The sequence below is a fragment of the Lonchura striata genome, chromosome 3 (assembly GCF_046129695.1).
Source record: "Lonchura striata isolate bLonStr1 chromosome 3, bLonStr1.mat, whole genome shotgun sequence".
Classification (NCBI taxonomy): Eukaryota; Metazoa; Chordata; class Aves; order Passeriformes; family Estrildidae; genus Lonchura; species Lonchura striata.
Genome location: NC_134605.1, coordinates 53,951,432 through 53,975,100, shown reverse-complemented (window position 1 = coordinate 53,975,100; position 23,669 = coordinate 53,951,432). Strand labels below are relative to the sequence as shown.

Genomic DNA, 23,669 nt, shown 5'->3' with positions numbered 1-23,669 from the left:
AGTTCAAGGTCACTTTTAATTCACATTGCCTTCTGTTGCAATTAAATCTCAGTAGATCTCAATCTAAAATTGTTACTTTTCAGTGGTTTTTAGTTTTGTGAAATGTCATTCCCAAAAACTCCAAATATTTGATTAACTGTTTTCCTAAAAAGTATGTAATTCTAAAGATGTAATTAAGTTGCTAGCTCCAAGAGGTTAGAGGTTATCTTAGAAGAATAACAAACAAAAGGATTTAAAAAATAACAGAAAATATAGAAAGATTGTGGGACTTTTTAAAAAGCAGTTTTAAGTGGTTTGCTTTATTTTGAATTGTATTTTAGTTATTTGACTTTAGTTATTGACCTGTCCCTATTAAATTGCTTGTCAGAGCATTCCATCACACCCACCTGTGTGATTATGTGATGCCTCAATGACTAATGAGTTTGATCACTCACAGGAGACACAAAAATAGTGGGACAGCAGACTGAAGTTTATAGAATGAGGATTGTAAATAACATGCTCTCTTCCTTTTGATAGCAAAGGAGAGGATAAAGGGGTTGAAAACAGGGCAGTAATAAATTGGCAGACAACACAAGCCTTTTATTTGTGACCCATTTATAACAGTATATTGAAGAAAACCAGTCTTTTTAAAGAAACAAAACAAAAACAGTTGTGGATGAAACTGGATACTAAATATAACAGTACTTCCAATGGCAAAGCTAAATATCAGCCTTCATTTAATCTGTAATTATATCAATATTTAGGTTTGTTAAGGTACTAGCTGTTGTATTCTATAGCCCTTGGTATAACGAGTAGTAGCAGTTTCTAGGACTATGAATTATTTGGAATAGTAATTATGTAAAATAATTTGCAAATAATATTACCATTTCAGATACAGTTCAAGAAACACAAATTCTTTGTAATATATGTAAATCTAGATAGAAGTTGATCTCTTAATCCTATTAAATGAAAAGATAAATGTATCACTTTCATCATGTTCAGTTTTCTGCTTCGTATTTTGGAGGAAGAGTATCTCCCTGTTCCCATATGATCCTTGTGCATTGCCTGCTCATCAAGACCTTTTTGGACCCATCAAAATTTATTGCACTTCTGACATACATTGCACTACATTCACTTTGTTGGCATCTCTGAAACCCTGTATCTGCTGTAGGGCAGGAGAGGGTCATTGCTGGTATGTTCTTGCCATTTTATAAGACTCTTGTGAGAGCTTTGGTAAGCACAGCACCCCCTTCAATACTATCAGCACTCACAGCAGTACTACAAATCTGAAATAAACACTGACATTTCTTAAAGTCCCTTAAAATTCTTATATGAGAATCCAAACCTTGTGTTTGGTTGGGGTTTTTAAATATGTCACTATAATGTCCAATGACAAGCTGGAAACAAAGTCCAAAATGAGAGTGATGCTGTTTATCCAAACTTCATCTATCTATATTTTATTATCTTTATTATCTTTAATCAAATTCCAAGCTAAACACAGAATCTTGTCACGTTTAGTGTATCCAGTAACTCATCAAGTTAACTCTTGGAAAAGGAAAAGCTGCCTCAAAAGTAAGGGCCAAACAGGGGTGAGGGTCATTTTTCTAACTGTTTACTAGTTTTGACTAATTGAGTCATATTTTTAAGCTCAGTAAAGATTTTGTTTAAAAATTCAATGGCTGGGATGAAAACTTAAACATAGCATCTGTTGCAATATAGTAGGAAAATATAAACCAGGCTGCTTGCTGCTGGGATGGATTTGCTGAGCTTGACACACTGCCCCAGAAGATTCCCATCTGACTGCACTCACCAGGACTGCACCATTCCAGACTGGTTATGCCAGCAGAGAAAACCAAGGAATAAGAAAACTCTTCATGTTTCTTTCCTGTTTAAGTAGTGACATTTTTCTACTTGGCTACAATTTAGATCTACCAAATTTAAAGCAAGGACTTTTTTCCAAACCTCTGGGAAGGAGGTAGGTCTAGAACACTTCTTCCCTACTTTGAGCATGTTTATGCTTTATTTTATTAATGTTTTGTTGCTCTTTGGCAATAGATAAACCTTACTGGGATACCAACTTGTGCCAGTCTATCTGCTGCTTACAACCACAGTCTTAATACTTGGTGGAAAGGAAACAACATCCAAAGAAAAACCAAAAAAAAAAAACCAAAAAAACCCCAATGCAACTGTTAATGAAAGTCTTCTCAATTTAAACCAAATTCACAATCAGTAAGAGGATGTTGCTATCCCCAGACTGCTATACTACAAAATAAGTCTGCAGGATGGCTGCAGGATTTGGGATCTATTGGAATGTGCTGTAAAATTATCACTGAAAAAGGGCAACTTGCAGGGACTGCAGTGGTTTCACAGGGGATTGAGGGGCTGCTCCTAGAGTAAGAGTGGAGTTCAGGAAAGTTGTTTGTAGGTGCTGTCTGGCACAGCTCCCCTCTGAGTAAGGAGTTCATACTGTAATTATCTAGTGTTAGAATCTAATAAAAATGACTAGTGGTCTTAAGCCATTTTTAAATAGTGAAATACAACAGCCCTTCCTGAAGGGGATTTTTTGTTCCATGGAAAAAAACCCAAACCCAACCCACAAGTGAACATTGTATTGGGTGTTCACAAGGGAGCTCGAGCAGACACGTGCAGCTAGGCCCTGGGCTGTTTCTCACTGCTGCAGAGCCAGAGAACAGGAATCAGCTCAGGTCCACTGCTGAACCCTGGCTGGGTCTGGGTGTGTGTGTGGCACACAGGTCTGGTGATGAACTCTGCAGCAAGGAGAAAGACGGGACAGATGTGCACTGTCACTGTCTGGTTCTGGCTCAGGCCCAGGATGCAGTGACATCTCAGCTGACCCTCTGCAGACAGCTAAGATCTTACAAAACAAAGTGGATCTGCTTTTTGCTTTGCCAAAGAGGCTGTGCTAGACAGCTGCTGGTCTTGAGGGCAGAGAGGAGGTGTTGAGTTTGAGTGTAGCTGACTTCTGGCATGGTAAGGAAACATTCTGAGAAATCTGTCTCATGATACCTTCGATTTTTCTCCTATGGGACTCCAGCCACCACTAAGTTAAACTCAATGGCCAGCATTAGGCTACTAGTTCAAGTGCAGATAAACAAAAAGTAATGTAATCACCCTTATCAGCATGCATAGATGTGCCTCTTAAAGCAACAGGTTGTTTAAAAGTAGTCATAAAGACTTCTCTGCAATATGTTGTATCCTGACTCATCCACTTAGAGCAGCAACTTCTAGAATTAAACTGAGATTAGTTAATCTGAATTCCCAGAGGCATTTTTAAACTCACAGAACTTCTCTGCTTTTATTCAGGCAAACTGTGAACTCTCTGCATCAGTTGTTTCCATGTGGAAAGGATCTGCACTGGTTCTGGCCCTTCCATGTAGTTTGCAATAAATCTCTAAGACCTAACCAAGTCTATTTCAAATTTCTGAAATAAGTAAAAAGAGAATTCTGCTGAACTTCCACGAAAATATGCAGGGAACTTTATTCAACATAGCTACTCTGTAAGAGCAGTGCAGGAAATCTGTCACTGCACCCACCTTTTTAAAAGACGGGAAGTAATTGCAATAGCTCTAGGTGTCAGGGTCACTAATTACAGAATCTAACCATCAGTGGACCAACTGGGCAAAAAGCATCAGAGAATGAAACGGGGAGTGACCCAGAAGAGGAAGGGTTATGGGAGGGCAGCAAGAAAGGCAATCCGAAGAGCTACTGATGTAGAGGTAACAATAACAGCAGCAAACACATTGCACACTGTAGTGAATTGTAGTGGACAGGGTTTGTGACAGAAGAATGGCTCTTACTCTTGGCTTCAGAGGGATGACATAAACTGGCTTTCTCCCAAATCCACAGTTTTGCTGAGCTTTTCCAGCCACACCCACTTAAGGTCTTTCCTCTATATGCCCCCTCCCTGCCAAACTGCTGATATTATTTTGGCCCACTCTGTGCCCACCCTTTCCCATGCACCAGCATTCCTGGGTTACTGGTACTACTGGGGTGCCTGTAATGGTGGCTGAAAGTAAAGAAATGTCCTAGGAATTGAGCACAGACTACACAGAAAGCTGGTTTCTCACCTCCCTTTCACCCAGGAAAACTTTTGAGACAAACACAGAGATACACACATATTTGGAGTGGAAAAAAAAAGTGAATAGTAGTCTGCAAATGAGTTTAAAAATTATGTTTACTTGCACATACACATAGTCTGTGGATTTAACTGATGCATTAGGAAGAATGTACCATACCAAAATGTTTGTTCAAATAACTTTGAACCTTGGTATTCCCTCCTAGTTCTCTTTTCTAGTCTGTTCCCCTCATTTACACACTGTGCTTTGTCAGCTACCCCTTCACAGCAGCACTGACAGAGATAACACCTCATTCTGCAGTTATCCTTTCCTTTCAAGAAAAAACATGCTATTCACTCTGCCTTCACCATAAATGGGGCTGTGAAATAGCTTGACTCCTTAGTCAGTTTGCTCTATTTTACTGTTTTAGTTTTTATATAACCTCCAGTTCAACACTTCTGGTATACTGAGGAACTCCATTAACTACTCTGATTTGAACTAGTTCACATTTTCACATTCACTGTCTTTTCAAACTATTCAGTCTAAGTTATCTTGCCATAAAGCTGCTGAGAATCAGAGGAACACTTGAGATTTATTGCCCAATGCCATTCAAACTTTACAAAAAGCAGCTGGAAAGAAGACCAAACCCCCAGTCTTTCAGGTAAACAAATATGTTCTCTTCGTTCACAGGAATGTGTTATTACACTGCCTCTTGCTCCCCTTGCTCTTTGGTCTGAAATGCCTGCTAAATCTAAAACCTAATGGACAGGGCTTTCTAAAGCATGGGGAGGCATAATACCACAAAGCTTCTGTTTATAAAATGAAACAAAAGAAAGAAGCCTAACTTCATTTTAAAAGCACCACATATGCTATACTGGAAACAAATCAAATGGAAAAAATGTTGAACATTTGATCACAAAAGAGTGAATCTATGCATGCAAGACATTTTGTGTTCCTTTTAGACAATGACTGAATGACTCTCTTTGCTATGTGGGTTAGTATCTGGCATACAACAAGTAGTCCATTATCAAAGGCATGAACTAAAAAGTCTACATCTTAAGATAGATGCAGCAAACAAATCCCAAACCTTAAATCTGGGGAATGTTTCCCACTGAATAGATGTACCAACTGAGATTCTGGATTGTACTTCAGATTTTGGAGAAATTAACCTACTCATTCCAGAGATGTAAGGCTTTTCTCAGTAGTTCTAGGATGGTGGTACTGGTTGTGAGGTGGCTGATTTGATTGTATTAAAGAGGTGTTCTCCAAATAGAAAAATATTTTTAACTTTTTTTTTTTCATTCAAATACTTGAATAAAACTTGAATTAAACTGAAACTTTTAAATGGACAGTTTATGTCCAATATTCACTTAGTTTTACTTTGACTTTAGCTTTGTGTTGTAGATGAAAGAAAAAGCCTGAACTGGAACTTGAAAAAGAGAACTTTAAGATATAAGAACTTTAAGCCTCCACTGGGTTTATATATATATTTCTGTTAACACAGAACATGTGCTCATCTCATTAACAAAATCCTGTTATAAAATACTACAACTGTAAATAGCCAGTACTGGACATAAACTCAGTTAATGTGTCCTTTTATGTTCAATCAACTCCCACCAATGTTTACACACAGAAAATTCATAAAAGATACTCTCCCTTGAATGTCTGATCCCACTGAGGGCAAACTAGAGTTCAATAAGCTTTAAATGAATTAACATTCATTAGTTATGAACAGAACATGGAAATGCCATTCTCTTTGCCCTCTCTTCCCACCCTCCCCCATTTCTAAATGCCTCATTATAGGTCTCATCTACCTTGTATGCTCCTTTGTTTTTCAAGTATAGTCTGTGTTACCAAATTGGACAAAATAACTAAAGCTTTTTAAATTAATAGAATTCATTTACAAATTAATCATAGTAAGAGGGATCAAAAGTTAATATTTTCCTCAATAAATAGAGTGTACCATCGAAATTATCCAGAAACATATGAAGTCCTGCTGTCACTTACCTGACTGCATTTTGTCCTTACTTCCCTGATTTTTGTATGATTTGATTACTCTATAAATACAAGGGTGGGGGCTTATTATTTTAAATTATTTAGCTTTCAGGTCCATTGTCTGAATCACAATCAGCTTTCTGTTGTGTTCTTGCATTGTCCGCTCTTGTATTCATCTGTTTCTCTCTTCTAGTACATCTCAACAGACAATTAAACTTAAGGGTTCTGAACAACCATGAAAACTCTGTTTTTCCTTCTTACAGATATGGAGCATCAACAGAATAGTGAAATTCTTATTTAAGAATGAAGTTAGGAATCACTTTGTTGCAGGCAGTCTCTTCCAGTAGTCCAGTGTCACACAATCTGTGACAATGACGGCCACTATGTACTGCTGAAATGCCATAAGTGGCAATGTGGGATTGCCTCTTCCTGGAGTTTTCTGATTCATGGACAAAAGGAAGTTGTTTCTTTTCCCTCATCAAATCTATATCCCTTGCTATGGAGTAACCAATAAACTCTGCTTTCACTGTTGATAAGCAAGAGAGACATGCACAATTTTTGATGGTGAAGCATGTCCTCACTGAGGAAAAACTGCCAACATACTTGCTGCAGCTCTTCCTGTGCAGATATTAAGCAGCTCACTTTAAATTCCAAATTTCTATTTTATTAAGCTTTTTTTTTTTCCTATCAGGAGTTCCAGAAAATGAGGCAAGGAGCAGCGGAAAACTCTGTGGCTTCCTAGTCCTTTGAACATGAGAAAGGGATACCTACAACTAATCATAAGCATGTCAGTCTGGAAGAAAGAATAAAAATTTTATCTGGTTGTCTGGTCACTATTTCTGCCTAAATAAACACCATCTGACTAATGCTGCTCTTCTGCACATAGTTTTGGGATGAAGAATGTTAAGCTTTAAAACAGCTGCTGTTACTGAAAATAGTCTTAGTAAGAAATGGCTAGTGCCTGTGAATGCAGTCGATCTGCCTCTCTAGAGAGCCCTCTTTCACTTAGCACACACAGAGTTAAAGTATAGGTGGAAGAGGAGGTGAGAAATTCTGCTGACCTCCCAGCAACATAGTTTTTCATTAGCAGCATTTCTAAAACTGTTAGTAACTGTTAGTGAGCATCTTTCAGCCACTTCTGGTACACCTTCAGAGCTTGAATTCACAGCCCAATCCTCTGGCAATCTGGAGCTACAGACTGCAGCCAGATAGACCCTGAGTCAGTCTGAGCCTGAAGCTAGTTTGCTCAACCACCCTGAGCAGCCAAACCTGCACTGTTTATTCACTTGAGAAGTTTATTCACCCAAGCAAGTAGCTGTGAGATTTAGGCTACTAATATACTTAAATTCAGGCATACGTTTAGCTCGTGCTGAACCAGAATCTCAGGTCTGAGCCCATGCACCCACCCTCCCCTTTCAAATTATTGGTTAAAGAGTAACATGATACAGACTAATTAGCATTAAAAGTTTCTTTTTCCTGTTGTAAGGATCACAGACCCCGATGGCAAGGAATAAGGGGAGCTTGTCAGGAATGGTTATAAACAGGAGCAGAAATTTGAAAATATTGTCACTAACTGAAGCAAAGAAAATGTCCCTGCATCTCTCCTCTTACATTCATGGCAAGGTCAAATGTTCTTTGTCTAAACAAAGCATACTAATTTATCACTCATGTTTCTCATGCTCTTCAGTTATTTTTGAGGAAATACAGTTGATGTTGGTGAGTAACAGTGACCTAGCTCAAACTATATTGGATTGTCTTGTAACAAGGTACCAGATGTTTTTTGCACACAAAGTTCTTTACTAGGCCAAGAGAATTGTAAACAACTAGAATAGAAAGCTCTTCTCTCACCGACAGTGTTAAGAGTTGACATCAAAACCCCACAGTTTTTCAGAGCAACATTTTGAGCACTTTAGCCTAGAAGTTATAAATGCTTCTCTGTGTCAAGACAGCTGTAAATAAAATTCATTCTAATGTTAGCCAGAAAATGTGGAAACAGAAGTTTTTGCATATTAGCAGCAGTTACTTGTTTTGAATGCCATGTGCAGGAAAAAATATGCTATTTCCCCTATTTCTTCTCTACTTGCTAAAGTCAAAAGTTTGTCATAAAAGGCAAAACCCAAACTGTTTTCAATGATCTTGTAAGCACACACATTTCCTGAGGAATCTGTGACTACCGAGGCTATGTGCAAGTGGCCAAAAATCTTGAGGAAATGCAATCATACATTTAATCTCAGAGCTTCAAAAGTTACTGAGAAGGCTATTTCAGTAGCATAACATTGGACAAAAAAAAGTATCTTTTGTTTGCTTCTACAGTGTATCAACAAAGCTTTTAGTAGTGACCCAGATTGCAAAGTTCACTCAATAGTACATAAAGACAGACAAATAATACTACAGGGACACCCATCCTATACCCCGAAGTCCAGGATATGGGGTTCACACAGCTATTCCAGACAGAGAGCAAAAAGCTAAGCCAAATACTCCTTGCTCTGTCCAGGTCTTCTAAACTCTGTCTTGCAACATCCCTGTTGTTCCTCTTCAGATGGTCTTCAGACAAACCAACAATGCCACCTGCTAAGAGCAGCATGCAGGACTCTTTTTCAGGAGGCAGTTATCCAGACCCTGGAAACATCTATTACCAGGACCTGAAGCAGGAGTAATGTATAGCAATAATATACAATAATGTATAGCAATACTTTCAAGGTAAACAAGGGCTGGGGAGGAGAAGGGGTTGGAAATTCAAGCCAAATGGAGTGACTTTGAAAAAGACAGAAGTGTTCAGACATTACACTGAGGTAACCACTGAGGTAGCAGTTGAATGCTTAAAAATATGCATAAACACAGTGTGGACATTGTCTTCAACACAATTTATGCCACAGGTGAGTTAACAGGAACTGAACTTGATTTAGTACCTGAAGGCTATGTTCACCTACCATGGAGCTACCCCTAACATACCACAGCTGCAATTTTATTTGAACTGCATTCCACAGTCAGCAAACATCAGACCTTAAGGAACCCACCCCTTCTGATACAGAGGGAGAAGGATCTCCCTGCCCCTATGAAGACAGGAGCTGGAAAAGGAGTAGGAAAGAGAAAAGGCAAGCAAAGGCACACTGCTGCAGACAAGAGATATTCCACCCTCCAAAACAGTCCCACTATTCTCTACAAGTCAAATAGCAGAGAGAGCTCACAGATGTGTTGCTTCTCCCAGCTGAAGGCTGTAGGGACAGCTGCAGATCACCTCCCACTTTTTAGCTGTGGGAACTTCAGAAAGCAATGCAAAATATCTGTGACTGCTTAAAGGTAGAAAGAGTGATAAAGAGCCACAGATGGGTGAAGAGGGGCAAAGAAGCTAGGTTGGTGAAATTGTCAAGGCAAGAGATTAAAAGGAAGGAAAACTCCAAAGAGAAAGGAAGATTAAATGAAAAATTGCTGAGGAGGTAATGCGGGTGTATGGCCTGGGTGAAAATTGTGCTGTGCAAGAGCGAATGAGTTCACCTGAGGGACTCCTCAAATGAATTAGTATTTCCATGATACTCACATACATAAGGTCCAGAGCAAGACAGCTCAACTCCAAATGTCTGCTAAAATATGATCTGTCAATCCCAACACTTCCCCTTAAAAATGGACTTCCATGCATTGAAACACAGAGTCTGGTTAGATGAAAAGATCTTATCAAAAGAACACTTCTGCACACATCCCCAATATAGCAAGGAGGGTGAGCCCTACATTTGGATGTCATTCTTTGTGAAGGAGGCTTGTAAAATGAATGGTTTTATTTACTGCTACTCTTCACCATTTTCTCATTGTTGCTTTCTCAGGTTTGTGTTTCTAACACAAAGCCTAATTAACTGACTTACTGCTTTTTGAGTGGATGTACTGCAACTGAAGAGATCTGTTTGTAAGAGATTAGAACAGACTCAGTCAGAGAGCCACCTATGAAGCAGTGCTTTGTCATACACACTGCTAAAGTTTTTCAGTTTGCCACCTTCATCTGAGTTTTTCCTCTCACATCTTTATCCCCTTATAACAATTTGAGGTGCTAAAAAAATACTAGCCCAGGTGCACCAATCCTTTCTTCAGTATTTTACCCAACAAATCTGACAGTAAACTTTTTATTAACAATTCTAAATTGTGTGTTCTTGGAAATTGCAGTGAAAAGAACTAATGACAAAAATTACGAAGGAGTTAAAATACAGGCAAGAGAGGGACATACCTGTGTCCTTCCAGTGAAAGTTTGCTCTCAGGATGGAGTTAAAAGCAGACTGTGAAGAATAATTCCTCAAAGGCAAACACATACATACACAAACAAAAAGAAAGAATGGGTTTTTTTCTGCTACTTTTAGACACCTAAGTGTATGATCCAGGGCAACTTTTTAAAGTAATGTGATACAACTCTCTTGGGCAGCACTGATTAAGTGATACTTTAAGTATTTCATCTCAAATGAGCACTTTTCTCTAGGGAAAAAGTGAAAGATGTCAGAGACATAAACTGATTTTTGGTCTGCCATTCACATTGGGTAGCTGTTAGAAAGGCATCCCTTTTCTGTTTAAAATTGAGCATGGTTGATCTGTGTTCTTACATCCTCTAAAACTCCCAAATGTTGAGCTATGCGCTGTCTTTTTTCATCCCGGTCACTTAATTTGTACAGTTTCTGGGTCATTTGCTTTCCCCGGTGCTTTTAATCTCACCCTACATATTATAATCAAAGTTTAGGATCAGGGAGAGGAAAAAAAGCCCCATGCAAACACCAATCCCACTTTCCATACCAGACCCTTTCAAAATGCTTTGTTAAGAAGGCACCATAAAATCAATCTCGTTTCAAAATTACTGCTGGTTATAAAATAAATAAACCAGATGTGTGTGATAGAAAGTATCTGCTTTTCAGTTTTTTCCATCATCCAAAGAAGGCAGGGACTGTGATATTCCACCTGGCAGTGCACAGCCATGACTCACGTTCTCAACGTAAATGTGAGACAACAATAACAGATGGTAGTTTTGTCTAGATCTTAATTCAAGTAATAATTCGTGATGTTAAAAAAATAAAATTCTGCTTGGTTTACCCGTGTATGAATAGGCTCACTTTCTCGGTGAACTCCGGGGCAAAAGCAGCACTCACCCTGCATAGACTCACCAGGGAATTGTGATGGGAACCTTGGAACACCAGAACACGTGCACTGTGCCTTTGCCCAAACCTCTTTCTAGCGCGGGACAGCGCTCAGCGGGAAAGCTGCCCCGAGGGGAGTCCCTGCCGGCGGGCAGCAGCGCCGGGATGCCGGGCGGCCGCTCCCGCAGGAAGCGGAAAGGAGCGCGGCTTCTCCGCGGGCAGCAGCGACAGCAGCCGCGCCGGCCGAGGAAACAACTGCGGCGCCTCCCGGCGCTGCTGGGCCGGCCGCGCTGCCGGCGGCTCGACGGCGACCTTCGCCAGCCGCGGGGGCGGGGAGCGGCGCTGCCGGGAACCAGCGGGGCCGGACAGCCGGGCCGGGGCCCACGGCGCCCCGCCGGGCTCGGCAGCGCGCCCGCCGCCCCTCCCCTCACCCGCGGGCAGGGCGGGGGCAGCGCCCCGCCGGCGGCTTCTACCTGTGCCGGAGGAGGCGGAGCCGGGGCCGCGGGCCACAGGGACAAAGTTAACTCTGGAAAGTTTACCGTGGTGGGAAGAGAAGGGCGGAGAGCAAAGGGGAAGGTCGCTCCCGCCCCGCCGGCCGCAGCCGGGGCTCCCTGAGGAGGCGGCCGCAGCGGCGGGTCCGCCCGCGGACGGGGCGCGCTGCGCTGCCTTCGCGCTGCGCCGGGCGCCCCCGCGGCGGAGGCGCTCCGAGGCCTGCTGAGGTGACCGGCGAGCGGCAGCGGGGCGCGGCCGCCCTCCTGGGCCGCCTCCCCGGGAGAAGCGGCCAGCACCGGGGACGGGCGCCGGAGCGGCTCCCGCGGGGCTGCTGGCGGCCCCCGAGCGCCGCGCCGTGCGCCCGACGAGAAGGAGCCTCCTTCGCCGGCCCCTCCAGCGGGACCCCTGCGCCCTCCTCCCCGCGGGCGGCGGCTCCCATGGCTCTGAGCAAAGGGCTGCGGCTGCTCTGGAAGCAGGAGCCGGGGCCGAGCGCCCTGCTGGAGGCGCGCAGCCGCCAGGACTGCCTGTTGCTGGAGGCCGGCACCGTGGCGGCGCTCAGTAAGTGCGTGTGGGGGCCCGGGGGTGGCCGTGGGAGCGCGGAGCTGGCGTGGCCGTGGGTGCGCCCCTCCGCCTCCGAACGGACTCTGCGCTGCAGCAGGCGATGCCCGGAGCACTGGGGCGCTTTCCTCCGTGGCATGGAGAGAGGAAGGGGAGCGCGCAGACGCGCGTCCAGTGGGATGCTGGCTGCGGAAAGCGTCTCGCCTCGCTTAACCCAGACCCCCAGCACGGCCGTCCAGGCTTAACCACTTGCTGGCGCATTTGGGTGACCCCCGGTACGTGCCGTGCATGGAGGGCTGGCCAGCATCTCCTCCCGATCGCTGCTCTGGCTGTCTTTAGCCTCCTCACCAGCAGCCGGGGTAGAAGAAGCAGGAGAGGCCACCCGGCTGCAGTGGGGCCTGGGCACAGGGCGCCTTTAGTGTAAAAGACTTATCCCTTACAGCCTTTGATTGCGGAGGAGGGCCCAGGTAATGGAATCGGGTCCGCTGCCTCTTGAGGAAGTTTCTACTTGGCTGCATCAGGTGCTAACCAGCAGTGAAGACAGCCAGCTCACAACAGAGATGTTTTGGGATGACTGACTTGAGTTTTGTCTCCCATAAAAACTCTTGGCTTCTTGCTGTGTTGCTCCTGTAGTTTGAACGGTATTTGGTTACTTGAGTGTCTGGCTCTTACTGGAGGAGTCTCATAAATGTTCTCAGGGTTGTCTCACCTTGTGCTTTTGGTACTTGTTACACCTGAATTAATGCAATGCTGATGTTGAGGCAGACACAATGCAATGCTAATATTGAGGCAGACAGAGAAAAATGAGGTGACTGAGTATGCAAGGGGCAAAAAGCAATGTAGGAGAACATGTTTGTGCTGTGTTCTTAAATTGTTTTCTGCATAATACCTGTGCCTGCAATCATGCTGCTGTTCACCGTGTTGTAAGGGTCCATGTTCAAGCAGCTCAGACTATTGTAGTAAGATCTTTGTGTACATTGTGATTTGCACAATGTCAGTCACAATGTCACCTCAGGATCTGGTCCACTGAGTTGAATCTTCCACAATGTACATTGGCAGGACATTCAGACTAAAACGCTTGATTTTTAAATGTTGGGGACTTTAGTAATGATGAAAGCTAGAAAGGTCATCAAGGGGCAGCTGTTTTTCTCAAGAATAGTTGTGGTACTGGGAAAATTTTGACCAGTCATGGAAAAGATGTTATTGCCACACTGTAGGGTTTTTGTTTGTTTTTTGTTAATTTTATTGGAGTTTTGTATTGTGCAATATTTTGGGGGTTCTGTTTCTTGTGAAATTCTTCAGTAATAGTGGACATACATATGTTACATTTTTTTAGAGGGGGGTTTTTGTGTCAGTTTTCAGTGAGTTGGCAGTGAAAAGTCAGTTAGTAGTGAGCAGCACTTTACTCACTTTCCCTGAAACCCTAAAACCTGTTGATATTAAAACACTGTATTAATATTAATGGGATTTGGTCTGTATTTTGTTATTCTGATAAAAATCTAAAGCAGCTCCACTTCCTAAAGCCAATGTGCATGAATAAAATGAAGAGTCCAGCCCTGAGCCACCTGTATGAATAGTGGCTGGAACAACTTGAAATCTCACTAAGTAAAGGATTCATCAACATAGAGTAGTTTTTTTTTCTCCCAGCGTTGCCATCCTCCATCTGAATTGCTATGCCTGAAATGATTTAGTGTCTGGGAAATTTCCCAGCTGAAAAGGACCTGGTGGTGCTGCTCAGCATCCATCTGAACATGATCCAGCAGTGTGCCCAGGTGAACAAAGAGGCCAGTGCCATCCTGGTCTATCTCAGAATAGGAGCATATCCGGAGAAGGACAGTGGAGCCATGAAGGGTCTGGAGCACAAGTCCTGTGAGGAGCAGGTGAGGGAGCTGAGGTTGTTCAGCCTGGAGAAAAGGAGGTTCAGGGGAGATCTTACCACTCTTTACAACTCCCTGAAAGGAGAGTGTAGCCAGGTGAGGGTTGGCCTCTTCTCCCTGGTAACAAGTGACAGGACAAGAGGACATAGCCTCAACTTGCACCAGGGGAGGTTTAAACTGGATATTATGAGAAATTTCTTCATGGAAAGGATGGTCAGGTATACGGAAACAGGCTGCCTAGGGAAGTGTGGAACTACTATGCCTGGAAGTGATCCAAAACTGTGGATGTGGAAGCTGGGAAACATGGTTTAAACTATGAGCACACGAGTACTGGTTTAATGGTTGGGCTCAACGATCTTAGACACCTTTTCTAATCTTAATGATTTTGTGTTTCTGTGATTATAGAATTTATACAATCTTTAAAAATGTGTTAGAAGACTTCTGAAGTAGTGATTTGTATAGGGTAAAAAGCCTATTTGCCATGCCTTTTGGAAGTCCAGTGTCATGTCTTGAGATAACTGCAGTTGTGTCTGTGTTGGCATTCAGCCCACTCCATGGTAATAACTTTGTCATTTTATTTCATTTGATTCCTCTGTTCCTTCCTGCGTTGGTTCCTGTATTATAGGAAAAGCTAGTTTGTCCAGTGAAGCCTGTTTAGATAACTTCTGTTTATGCTGCAGAGGAGGGAAAACCAGCAGTAGGTATTGTGCTAGTGAATTTACAAGACTTGTGAAGAGGAAACCTCACAGCAGGGTGGTAACAGAAACAACATTAATTCTGTTTTGTTTGACTTGCCTTTAGGTTGTTACTAACCATGGAATACGACAGTGGGAGGTTAACATAAACTTTGTATATGTGTGGTTTCAGACATACTAGTCCTAGGATTTTGTTAGTTTTGGCTTCTCTGTCTAGTTTTCTGTTTCTAAAATAAAGTTCTTTAAAAATTGCATACCTGTGGTGAGGAGGAGTTATGCAACTGTGCCTTGTGCAAACTTTTACACTAAATAAAAGCAGATTGGTATACCTGGAGCACTTAAGTTGTACAACAGTTTATGTAATTTTGCAGTTGCACCCTCATGTAAACAGAACTGTAGAGAGGAATAATCATAGATGGACAGTAAAGGCCTGAGAACAAATTTTAGTCGTTGTTCATTTTTTCCCCCCCCATAATTACTAAGTATCTCTGCCCTTGAACAGGCATGACACCTGCACTTGCGTAAAGTTTAATTGCTTCTATAATAATTTTGTACTGGAAGAAATTTAAATGTTTAATTTAACCTAATTAAAGTGACAGAAGGGAGTGAGAATTGTCCTAGAAGTGGTGTTACAAAAAAAGAAATCTGAAAAACCACACACTTGTACGGACGTAGTATCAATACAGGCATCAACCTCTGGCAAACTCCTCATTAAAATAAATGCTTCCAAGTGTGTAAGCTAACAATTTGATGCTGTCTTCTGAAAGGGTGACTTTATACTTTTTCTTCTCTTGATGCATTATAAAGATAACTATGACAATTTTAGTCGCAAATTGATTATGTTTCACAATTTCCTTACTGCATACAGAGATTTAGTACCTGAAAAATAGTGGAAAAGTATTGTAAAGATCTCTAATTGCCTGATTGTCAGCAATTTATAAAATGAGAATACCTGTCCTGTAATGGAAACCTAAATGAAAAACTTTTGGAAAAATCAAGAAATCAAAAATCATTGCAGGAAACCTAGTTGCACATCCCTAAACCCCTTAATCTGTATAGTGATGTGATATCAACAGAACAGTTTTCTGTTCTACCATAAGTTAAATAGTCTTTTTGAGGATGGGAGTTTGTTTTCCTTCTCTCATGAAGTCACTGTAGGGTGGAGGGTAAAATCCACTGTTTTGAATTGAATGACATATTTTGCTGGAGACTTTTTTTTTTCCCTATCCACTGGCAATCCTAAAGTTTCAGTCATCTCCAGAAGGATGGGTGACAGCCTGAAACGATTCTTCCAGGAATTCTCTGAACTAGAAGATCAATATATTCTGTGGAAGAAACCTAGAGTCATAAAGAATGAAGAAAAATTGTCATTGATTTAGAAATCTTTTCTTAATACAACAGGGACTATAGATAGAGATGCTGTTCCTAGTTTAAACACATTACAGTTTCAGTGGTTTACAGATGAAGTGAACTGCACAAGGTAGTTCTGGACTGCTGTCAAGGCAGTTGCTAAATTAAACTAAGGCTATAGTGCTGAAAATATGGTGATTTAACTTTATTATGGCAGGTAGTTTCAGTGAAAAGCTGTCAACAGGAGTGCTCTGCTATTGAATTTCAGCATAATATGTTTTCTCAAGGGCAGAGCCAAAGGCTGCAGAGACTTTTTTTTTTGCAAGCTCTTTGATTCTGCAGCTGGTTTTAAAAAGGATGTTACATCACCTGTTATGTTAAATCCTAAATGACCATGGTGTCTGGAAAGTACAGAAATCCAAAGCTGATACAGTGTGGTTTTTGGAAATATGTCTGAGGTTTTTCCTGACTTTTACCCACAGGTCTGGGAAGTTAGCCTTTACTAGAGACAAACTTTATATAGATTTAAGGTGTGTGTACACTCTGTGGAGGAGCTCTGTGCCTCCTCTGCTGCTTCAGTTTCAGGTGTTTGTGTGGTTCTCTGATGCAGCACAGTGAAATCAGGGTAAAGTCTTGCAAAACCAGGAAGTAGCAGGTATATACCTGTGCATCTTTTCCTTCTTTTGTACAGAAAGCAGTTTCTGTGCTGTAAGTACATCCACTGTTTACAATTTGATTTGGTTTTGTATTTATGTGAACCACTGTGCCACTGAGTGGGGTGTCGAAATCAAAGACCAGTACTTGTGTGAGTACTGTGAATGTATTTCTAAGCTCTCTATCCAAAACAGTGAGCCCTCCACCATGGCTCATTTCTACTTCTACACCAGAATATTCATACAGCTAGCACAAACTTTTGTGAAATTTTCTGTAGTTTAGTGGTATTCAAACTTTTCCATTTCTGGAAGCAGTCCACAGAGCAGAAGTCCTCTTTTCCTTGGTTATACTGGCACTGCGCACTTGCAAGCTATGGTTTCTCAGGCTGAACATCACTGCTTTAGATTATAGGAAAAAGTGTGTGTTGCAATTCTTTCTCTATTGTCAAAATGCAAACTGGGTACAGAAAAGAGGGAAAATGTGTTGATATAAGTATAGAGTGTTGATTACAAGGCTTGTTTTCTGTGCTAGGAGCCAAGTAGTGCTTGTGAGGGATGAATTCTTCGTAGTAGTTATGTCTGTAGTGACTGCTGTAAGTTTCTATGTAAATATGAGTCATCTATGGCAGAAACCACAAACAATAATGGCTAGGCTTCGGAGAATTCACTTAGGGACTTCCCTTTTATTTTCTTGACTGCCTGCAGCTGCATGGAGCTGGCCAGTAGAAACTTGGTGGTTTCATTAATCCATTATTCTTTGATAGTGAATTAATATATTCATATATGCACATCCAAGTATGCAAACATAATCTTTCACTAGGAGCAGATTATTCTCAATCTAATGTAGAAAAGCAGAGAACTGATCTTTCCAAAATGCTAATTTTCTGTTTGTTTGTTGTGTTTTCAACCAGAAATGTATCTTACTAGAAAAGTGGTAAATACACTGCTTAATGTTTTAAATATTTGGATTCTCTTAACTGTAACTCTGACCACAGACTTCTTCCCAACTCTGTACTGTTTGGCCTATATGGTGTTTCTGACTTTCATAATGCCTGTATAGCTTGGATTGAATGTGAACAGGAAGATTTTAGTGGTGAAAGATACTGAAAATGCAACAAACTACTTTAAATGTGTCTGCAGGTGACTGAAAACACAGTTTGTAGGTAATTGTCTAAACTTATATAACACCAGACATTTGACTTATTTCTAGGTAAGATGCTTATGGTAATGTATGTATGTGAGTTTTGGTATGAAATTTCTGTTTGATTATAGTTTTTCCCGGTTTCTGGGGAAAGTTCACACCTCTTCCCCCAAATGCTAAATGACACAAATAAAGTCATTCCATGACACCAATCCTATGTTTCTTAAAGTACTTAGAAATATGCTTGAGATTACATTTTTATAGCAGTACCTACAGCAGGTGACTATTTCCAGAATGAGGCTGAAAAATCACAAGGGAGAAACAGAATCCATAACCCAGTCTCAGACTTTTTTTTTTTTTCCTCAAGAATTTTTACTTCATTTTTATCTTGAAGTTGCAGGTATTACTGTGTCTGTCCTTAGTGTTGGACTTGGAATTATGGTACTTTTCTCTATCCTCTTAGCCCAGTCGCTGACCTTTCTGGGGTCCACATGCTTGAGAGTTGTTCTGATTCTTGCTGAAGTCTGGGGGTTCGGTCCTAAGGAGGGGTTGAATGAAGGAAACTGCATATGTTTGGCCAGTTCCTGTTAGCTGGTAAATTGAAATTGCAGGAAGTCACACTTGGTTAAGCCATATGATATTATGTAGTTTTATGTCTTTTCATGGTGTGGGGTTTTTTTAAAATTGATTTTATTGCAGCTTGATTTCATTTAATTATTGAATGTCTCTTGTTTTAGAAGGGTTAAAGTGTTTCATAGAAATATTTTCCTTTAATGGTCTTCATCCGACAAAATAGCACATAAGTTTTTTTCTTTGTGTAGCCACACTCTTTCTGATTCTGACTTGTGTCTGAACAGTCCTTGAATGCTCTAGGAGATGTTTTAGGTTTTGGTGACAGTTATTTGAGATTTATAAATACTTCTTTTTACTAACAGGATATGAACCTAGCTCAAGCCCTCTACAATAATGTCATTTGTGCAACACCAAGGAGTTTAACAGGACAGGAGACTTCAAATTCCATCGGCATCTTTAAAAAAGGGAATATACTCACACTACCCCCCCAAATGTGGTCCGTCGGCACTAAGACACTCTGGCCTCTCTGTTTGCATGACCCACAGACGTAGCTGTGCCTGTTGGGCGTGTTCCTTTCCTGCTCCTTCCTTCCAGGTAGCTCTGCTGGTGCTGCTGTCCTGACTGATGCTGCTGTGCAGGCACAGGCTCTGACAAGTGGCCTGCCCAGAACGGCAGCGTTTCTGTGCCAGGCCTGCCAAAACACAGCTGTTTGGCTGCGTGTTTGGAGAAATCCTGTGCCAGGAGCGTGTGTGTGACACCACTGGCTTGACCTGGGAAACTCCAGTGGGTTCCATACATGCCAGTGGCAGGTCCTTCTTGCCAGTAGTGGAATGAGCAATGTGTTGCCTAATTCTAGGCTGAAATAAATTCCATTCTTTTGCATTGTGCTCTTACCAGACACTTTTAACAGCCAACTTTCCAACTTGTAATTCTGTTTTGAAGGGCATTGCCATACTTTCGAAGTGACTTCTGAAATGCTTTCAGGTTGTGCCTGGCCTGCAGCTTTCTGAGCTCCTGTGTCTGTCTCAGATCTGAATTTCTTGGTGTTTCCCTTGTTTTAGATTTTTTCCTAAAACTAGAATTTGGAGCAAGAATTTTTGTTTTGGTTTTCCCTTTTTATTTTAAAGTAGCCCAGTTATTTTAATGTAGACAGCTTTTAAAGGAGGAAACAGATTTAAGAAAAAAATGTCAATATATTGTTGCTGTTCTTTTCTGCTTAGTAAAGATGACATGGAAAGTTAAACATCACCTTTTTTAACCTGCTTTTTTAAAATACATAAGGAAGCCTTGACAGGGAGGTTTTTTCGAAGACTGAAATATTGTTTTAGTCTATCTAAAACTGGTTTTGTGAAATAGGTTTTCTTTAAGTGCCTGAGAACTGAGCTTGCAGAGTCTCAGCCCTTAAAATGTGCCATTAGTGAGTATTTAAATCGTTGTTGTCCAGAGATTTACGTTACCCAATAAAAATCACTTTATCCTCTCTCTGCTGCTTATGCTTTACTTCACTGGTGTGAGTGCTATCAACATTTTGCTAGTTTCTCCTGATTTACTCAGGAGTAGAGTAAGTAAGTTGTGAAACTATGGTAGTAAAAACAAAATTAAGAAGGAATTAAACAAGTCTTTTTTATTTGTCACAAGTGCAGAAATTGAGATAAACATGTTTTAATTACTCTTGGGGGTTGCCTCTGTTAAGGAATTTTGCAAGAGGAATTGTCCTTCATCTCACTTCAAAGTGTCAGCAATATATGGAATATTTATTTGTTTTGTTGATGTTTCTCACTGAACTCCTTGCCTCTTGAGATTTATAAAGAGAAGTTTCTTTCTTTGCTCTTCTGTCATCCATTGCAAACGGTTCAGTTTGTCCTTTTTATGCCCAGAGGTTTCAGGTTTTAACTGCTGAAGTTAATTAGGAGCATAAGATTGCATATTATTAGCATATCTCTGAAAGTACTATGTTGCTGTTTATCTGTAGTTCAAGAAGTAAAAGGACATTTAAGGGTTGCAGACTATTTTCCTCATTTGAGAGATTAACCTTGCTCCTCATTGGGAAATATATACAAAATGCAGACTTACTCATTCAGGAAGTATGCTGGTTTTATGTTAAAGTAGCCAGTGACAAGTTTGATCTGTGATCTGGCTTAATATCTAAATGTTCAGTATGTGCTCATTGAATTTACTTGTTGCAGAAATGCACAAATATAATATGAGCATCTGACCCTTTATTTATTTAATTAAGTAATTCTTACTTCACTAAAATATGTGTAATTCCTCTTGAAATCAACATCTGGTGTTGTGTCTACATCTCAAATCATGTTATCTTGCATAAAAAAATTCCAGTTCTGTCTGGAATTAGGCTGAAAGTCTGGAAGTATAAACTCTCTCTTTTTGTACATCAAGACGTAGCAATATATTATCATCAAAATATTATATTTTAGCTTATGGCAAGACTGATTTATTCTTGTCCATAATTTAGAACAGTGTAAATTTTACATGTGCTCATGTATTTCTTTATTTATTCTGGCACTAATGTGGCATCTGTACCATAGAATAAAATTGTTGCTAATGATCTTGTTGATTGGAAAATAAAGTGAGTGCTCCATTTTCTTATAGAGTGGTGTGTGGAGATGTGCATTTCCTGTCCCATCATATTTTATTCTCTATGGTTTTGCAGCATTTTAACCCTACCTTTGCACTGTAGTCTTGTTGACTAAGAAAAAGCAATCTAGGTAGCATTGGTTCCTATGCAATAGGAATAATACCAGTCTGAAAATTTTATGAAGACTGGATAACGAAGTTTCCTGCCTTTCTCTTTGTTCCTTAGCTCCAGAAGAAAAGGATGCAATTAAAGGACAATATGAAAAACTCATGGATGCTTATGGCTGCTTAGGAGAGCTTCAGCTTAAAAGTGGTAAGTCACCATCTGTATGACTGAGATTATAAAATGCCCAGACAATGCTAAATGGGAGTAAGTGGCTAATGTTGCCTAATTCCTTAAACTGTGAAAGCTAGTTGTACTTTGTCATGAACAGTCTGGAAAAGATCCGTTTATTTTTCTTTTTGGGCCAAAACCATATTACTGAATGAATGATGGATGGATTTTTTCTTAATTTGTTTGTCTGACATTCTTAGCTGCCTGAAGATAATTGCCATTCTTCTTTCCCTACGACATTTGTCCAAGGCAAGCTATGATTTCTTAATTCTTCTCTTCTTTAAGGATCATGTTTAGACACTGATTCTGATTATCATGGTCATCTGAGAGTACAGTACTGCAGATTGCCAGTTCTTGCTATAATGCCTAACTGCCTTTAATCATCCATATGGACAAGGATTTGCAGAAGAAGGCCTCTGGCTTCAATTAGTATAATAAGGAATGTTTATTGTCATTGCTGTAAATTTTGGTACGGTTTGGGAATCTTGATTTAGCAAAGGACTTGTAATTACACTGCCTGCAGGAAAGTGAATGGAAATATCATGTTTTAAGAAGAGAACTGCGGTGATTGATTTGAAGATAATAGGACCTTACACAATGCTTAAAAATCACAGATGATTTAGATACATAAATAAAAAAGCACTGTACGCATTGTTCCTGGGTTGTTACAGTGAGCCCTTATTTTCACTTAGAAATGACAAGACTTTTCCATTAAACTTGATGCTTAGTCAAGGAGTCTACCGAAGGCAGTGGTGGTGTGAGCACTGGCGTATTTAGGCCAGTAGATATACTTGTAACTTTTTATACCCTGCTTACCATTTTGCAGCCTGAGAAATATGACTTGAAATTGACCTGAAGAGGCAACTTCAATCTGAAGCATTTTTGTGTTATAATTTAAAACTGTAGGTCCATCTAGTCTTTTTTAATGAATGTGGACTTTTTGTTTGTTTTGTTTCTTGTGGAGTTAATTAGACATTTCTCTGGAGATTTCTATCAATTTGCTAATGTAATTTAAAGTGGAGGATTCATGATTAGTTTTTCTTGGCACTTGGGTCTGTTTTTCTTCATAGAAATCTAATGAATCCTGTTGTAGTAATAAATAAGTGTAGCTATTTAATTCAATATCTTCAAGCTACATATAAGGTTAGTTTTTGTATGTGGTGGGAACCAAATGTATCCAATTTTCATCTTCATGGTAAAAGGTGAATGATTTCAAACATAATGTGAAATATTCTCAGCCTTACTTTTTCTCATGTCCTTATTTTTTCTCAAACAACATATGCTTAACTTCAGTGCTCTAAAAGTGTGAGGGTTTTTCCTTTCTGAGCTTTGTCACTGTACCTCTGCCTTGTTCTAGCATTAGATTACAAGTTCTAGTACAGGACTTGCTTTGGAAGGGATTGTTAAAATTCATTGAAAAGTCAGAGGGTCATGCTGTAATGGTAAGTGAAGGTAAGCAAACATTTTCTGCTTCTGAACATGTTTAAAAAAGCAAAGATGCATGTTTGCTATCTCACTATTCAAGACATAGCCCAAGTTTTTGTCACAGTCTGGTTTAGACTTTCCAACTTACATTGAATTCCATCCCTTTAGGTGTTGCTTATGTAAAAGATTAACACTACAAAGGAATTATACTGGGTTTGTGTAGCAAGGTTTTGGTAGCAGGGGTGCTACAGCTGTGGCTTCTCTGAAAAGCTGCTGGAAGCTTCTCCTGTGTCCGATGGAGCCAATGCCAGTGGACTCCAAAACAGATGTGCTGCTGGTCAAGGCTGAACCCATCAGCAACAGTGGTAGTGCCTCTGGGATAATAGATTTAAGAGGGGAAAAAAACCTGCCCAGCTGAAGCTGGAGAAGGGCAGAGTTAGAATATGTGAGAGAAACAGCTCTGCAGGCATCAAGGCCAGTGAGGAAGGAGGGGAGGAGGTGCTCCAGGTGCCTGAGCTCAGATTCCCCTGCAGCCCATGGTGCAGATCATGGGGAAGCAGCTCTTCCTCTGCAGCCCATGGAGGTCCATGGTGGAGCAGAGATCCACCTGCAGCCCAGGGAGGACCCCGTGCTGGAGCAGGGGGATGCCTGAAGGTGGCTGTGACCCTTTGGGAGGCACACTATGGAGCAGGCCCCTGTCAGAACCTGTGGACCCATGGAGAGAAGAGCCCATGCTGGAGCAGGTTTGCTGGCCAGATTTGTGACCCTGTGGGAGATTCACCCTGGAGCAGTTTGTTCCAGAAGGCTGCACCCTGTGTGAG

The 23,669-nt window shown here is 41.0% G+C and overlaps 1 protein-coding gene across 2 annotated transcripts in view; it reads left to right on the top strand.

The window, feature by feature from the left end:
* The first annotated feature begins 12,039 nt into the window (after positions 1-12,039).
* SYNJ2 (synaptojanin 2) overlaps positions 12,040-23,669 on the top strand; it is a 64,807-nt gene continuing 53,177 nt past the window's right edge. For both annotated transcript variants that reach the window (XM_021532102.3, XM_021532101.2), the window contains exons 1-2: positions 12,040-12,205; positions 21,316-21,402. In XM_021532102.3, the coding sequence (XP_021387777.2) occupies positions 12,085-12,205; positions 21,316-21,402 (208 nt within the window). In that variant the 5' untranslated portion in view covers positions 12,040-12,084. The remainder of the gene's footprint in view (positions 12,206-21,315; positions 21,403-23,669) is intronic.